The sequence below is a fragment of the Palaemon carinicauda genome, chromosome 12 (assembly GCF_036898095.1).
Source record: "Palaemon carinicauda isolate YSFRI2023 chromosome 12, ASM3689809v2, whole genome shotgun sequence".
Taxonomy (NCBI): domain Eukaryota; kingdom Metazoa; phylum Arthropoda; class Malacostraca; order Decapoda; family Palaemonidae; genus Palaemon; species Palaemon carinicauda.
The window spans coordinates 139,585,340-139,588,882 of record NC_090736.1 but is presented as its reverse complement, the minus strand read 5'-3'; the positions used below and the strand labels follow the sequence as shown (position 1 = coordinate 139,588,882).

At 43.6% G+C, this 3,543-nt stretch overlaps 1 protein-coding gene across 1 annotated transcript; it reads right to left on the bottom strand.

Moving 5' to 3' along the window:
- Positions 1-646: 646 nt before the first annotated feature.
- LOC137651080 (acidic proline-rich protein PRP25-like) lies at positions 647-3,192 on the bottom strand. The gene is made up of 2 exons (XM_068384217.1): positions 2,837-3,192; positions 647-746 (listed from the first exon to the last, which is right to left on the bottom strand). The coding sequence occupies exons 1-2, from the start codon at positions 3,190-3,192 to the stop codon at positions 647-649; spliced, it is 456 nt and encodes a 151-aa protein (XP_068240318.1).
- Positions 3,193-3,543: the final 351 nt, after the last annotated feature.

The following is a 3,543-nucleotide window of genomic DNA, read 5'->3' as shown; positions in this document are numbered from 1 at the left end:
TATTTTTCTTTTTCTTTATTTATTTCCCCTTTTTCATTTCCTATTTGTGTACATGAAAGGTCTTGGTCTCTCTCGTATTATTATTATTATTATTATTTGCAAAGCTACATCCCTAGTTGGAAAAACAGGATGCTATAAGCCTAGTGACCCCAACAGGGATGAATAGCCCAGTGAGGAACGGAAACAAGGCAATAATAAAAAACTAAAAGAGAAAAGAAGAAAATAAATAAGATAGAATAGTGTGACCTAGTGTACCCTCAAGCATGAGAACTCTACCCAATTCAGTGGAAGACCATGGTACAGGGGCTATGGCACTAACCAAGACTAGAGAACAATGGTTTGATTTTGGAGAGTCTTTCTCCTAAAGGCTGTTGCTTACCATAGCTAAAGGGTCTCTTCTACCCTTAACAAGAAGAGATAGCCACTGAACAACTACAGTCCAGTAGTTAACCCCTTGAGCAAAGAAGAATTATTTAGTAATCTCATTGTTGTCAGGTGTATGAGGTCAGGGGAGAATGTGGAAAGAGTAGGCCAGACTATTCGGAGTATGTGTAGACAATTACAAAATGAGCTGTAACCAGAGAGAGGTTCAGTGCAGTAGTATATGACCTGTCAAAGGACCTAATAACTTTCTACTGGTAGTATCTCAACGGGCGGCTAGTGCCTTGGCCACCCGACTACTTGTAAATCGTAATATTTTGTAAATCGCAATCTTGACCTCCCCATAAAGACAATCGAATTGAAACCTGTTCCAATGAATTACATTCACCCTTATAAAATATATTCGTTTGTATTAAATGAATAATCTCTCATCTGCCTATAGCCCACCAGACCTTGTGACAAAGGTACCAGTGTGTGTGTAATTTATATATCACGTACTTAACTAATCATTTATGACATATGTCTGCTAATTACAAAATCTAATGTGGCAATACCGTGAGGATCTTTTAACATTATTTCACAAGAAATTTTCAAATCTCAAAACCATCAAAGGAAAACAAATGAGGAGAGGCGGGGGGGGGGTGTTACTGTCTACGTCTATTTTGACAGGTGGCGTCACTAATCACCTCGTTGATTGACATAATTATGATAAAATCCTTCGTACCAAAACTATTCAAGAGAGATAGAAAAGTAAAGTATCATTATTGGACGAAATTGAGGGTGTCATTCTGGTTCGTTTGGGTCCTTCTTATTGGATTGGGAATCTTGGGTTTCATGTTTTAGGCTCATCGACTCTATGCAGAAAACGATCGATATTGAGCGGGACTTGAACCCCTGTCCCACAGATCGCGAGGCAGGGACGTAAGCTACTTATGGCTAAAAAAAAACTATGGGATAGGAGCAGGAATAAGAAATAGTTGGAGAGAGAGAGAGAGAGAGAGAGAGAGAGAGAGAGAGAGAGAGAGAGAGAGAGAGAGAGAGAGAGAGAGAGAGAGAGAGAGAGAGAGAATTTTCAACAACAGACCATAGAAAGCCTGTTGCTGTTTTGCTGGATAACCGGGGGACGTCAGTGACAGGATACTCTCTTTCTATCCTGCCTGTCTCGGAACCCCAAACCGAGAGGTAGTCCTGAATCGGAAGACACCCAAGAGGAAGGATCCTCAACGGAGTCGATTTCTTAGGGCTTGACCCGACCCAGGACTCTCGGAAAACCCGAGTCTCTTTACTTTAGGTTATCCAGGACGATACAGACATCACTGCCATTACTGATCAGAAAATATTTTCCATATCAGCAATCTTCGTTGTTTTATGCAATGTTTATTAATTTATTTGATAAATTTATATTATTTGATAACTTTAATAATTATGGATTTAGATGCTCTTAATATTGACTATTATTATAGCTACGTAGGAATTTTAAAGGATTTTTTCTATCGAAAAAGTCAAAAGTATGTTGGCCAAGTGCAAAGAGCCTGTGATGTCATCAATCCAAAATGACATTCCTGAAGTACACATATCTAAACATATGATATTTTCATTATTAGAAATTCCTATGAGGAAATCTATTCCGTTATTTAAATTAAATACGATTAAGAAAAAGCGAAATAAATGATATTGGGACTAAGATCACAATCTACACTAATCTGTTTATGTGACTCCGCCCAAACAAACTCTCTCTTAGTTCCTTTGGACTAATTGTAACACCAAATATTGATTATGGATACAAATGTTGGTTTGTGTATAGAGTTTCTTGGAAAAAAAACTTAATTAAGATTGTATTTTATAAAAGAGAAGTCTTTTAATACTAATATTACTGCTGTAGATATTGGTGGCATTTTCCATTCAACAAATTCAACTGAATACATAGTACGATTCTCGTAAACCAAAAAAAGCTCTTATTTCTTTAATTTCTAAGTGAAAGTGAAGAGTTTGGAAAGCAAAATTGAAGAAAGGAATGGAGAAATAGTGCAAGGCTAAAAATAATAAAGAAAAAAAATGATCGTAAACAAAATAATTCATTGTGGGGTAAAAGGTTTAAGCCTTAAGAGGATTGCATCCGACTTAAAATCCCTTTCTGTCTTCCCGGTGTAATAGTCTGTTTTTCCCCCTGTCCGAAATTCTCCCCGGGGTAAATATGGCCCAGGATATATATTCCCCCTTTGCTTGGTGGAGGTAACCATTATTTCGGACAGGGGAAAAAAAGACCATTACACCTTGTCATAAAAGTAAGTCATTAATTTCTTTAGTTTTAATGTTTTTAGAGTGCACAGTTCAACATTACCTCTTGCCAGTACAAGTTTGTGACCTGGGAAGGGGGTCCGGGGGCTTGCCCCCGGATAGGGGTTGTGACCTGGGAAGGGGATCCAGGGGCTTGCCCCCAGCTAGGTATTGTGACCTGGGAAGGGGGTCCGGGGGCTTGCCCCCGGATAGGGGTTGTGACCTGGGAAGGGGGTCCGGCGGCTTGCGCCCAGCTAGGTGTTGTGACATGGGAAAGGGGTCCGGGGGCTTGCCCCGGAGAGGGGTTGTGATTTGGAAAGGGGGTCGCAAGCCCCCGGATAGGGGTTGTGACCGGGAAAGGGTGTCCGGGGGCTTGCCCCCGCCTAGGGGTTGTGACCTGGGATAGGGGTCCGGGGGCTTGCCCACGGCTAGGTGTTCTGACAAGGGAAGGGGGTCCGGAGGCTTGCCCCCGGATAAGTGTTGTGACCTGGGAACGGGGTCTGAGGGCTTGTCCCCGGCTAGGTATTGTGACATGGGAAGGGGGTCCCCTGGCTAGGGGTTGTGACCTGGGAAGGGTGTCCGGGGGCTTGCCCCCGTTAGGTGTTGTGACCTGGGAAGGGGGTCCGGGGCTTTCCCCCAGCTAGGTGTTGTGACCTGGGAATGGGGTCCGCGGCTAGGTGTTATGGCCTGAGAAGGGGGTCCGAGGGCTTGCCCCGGCTAGGTGTTGTGACTTGGGAAGGGGGTCTTGGGGCTTCCCTCCAGCTAGGGGTTGTGACCTGGGAAGGGGGTCCGCAGCTAGGTGTTGTGGCATAGGGAGGGGGGTCCGCGGCTAGGTTTTGTGGCCTAGGAAGGGGGTCCGCGGCTAGGTGTTGTGACCTGGGAAGT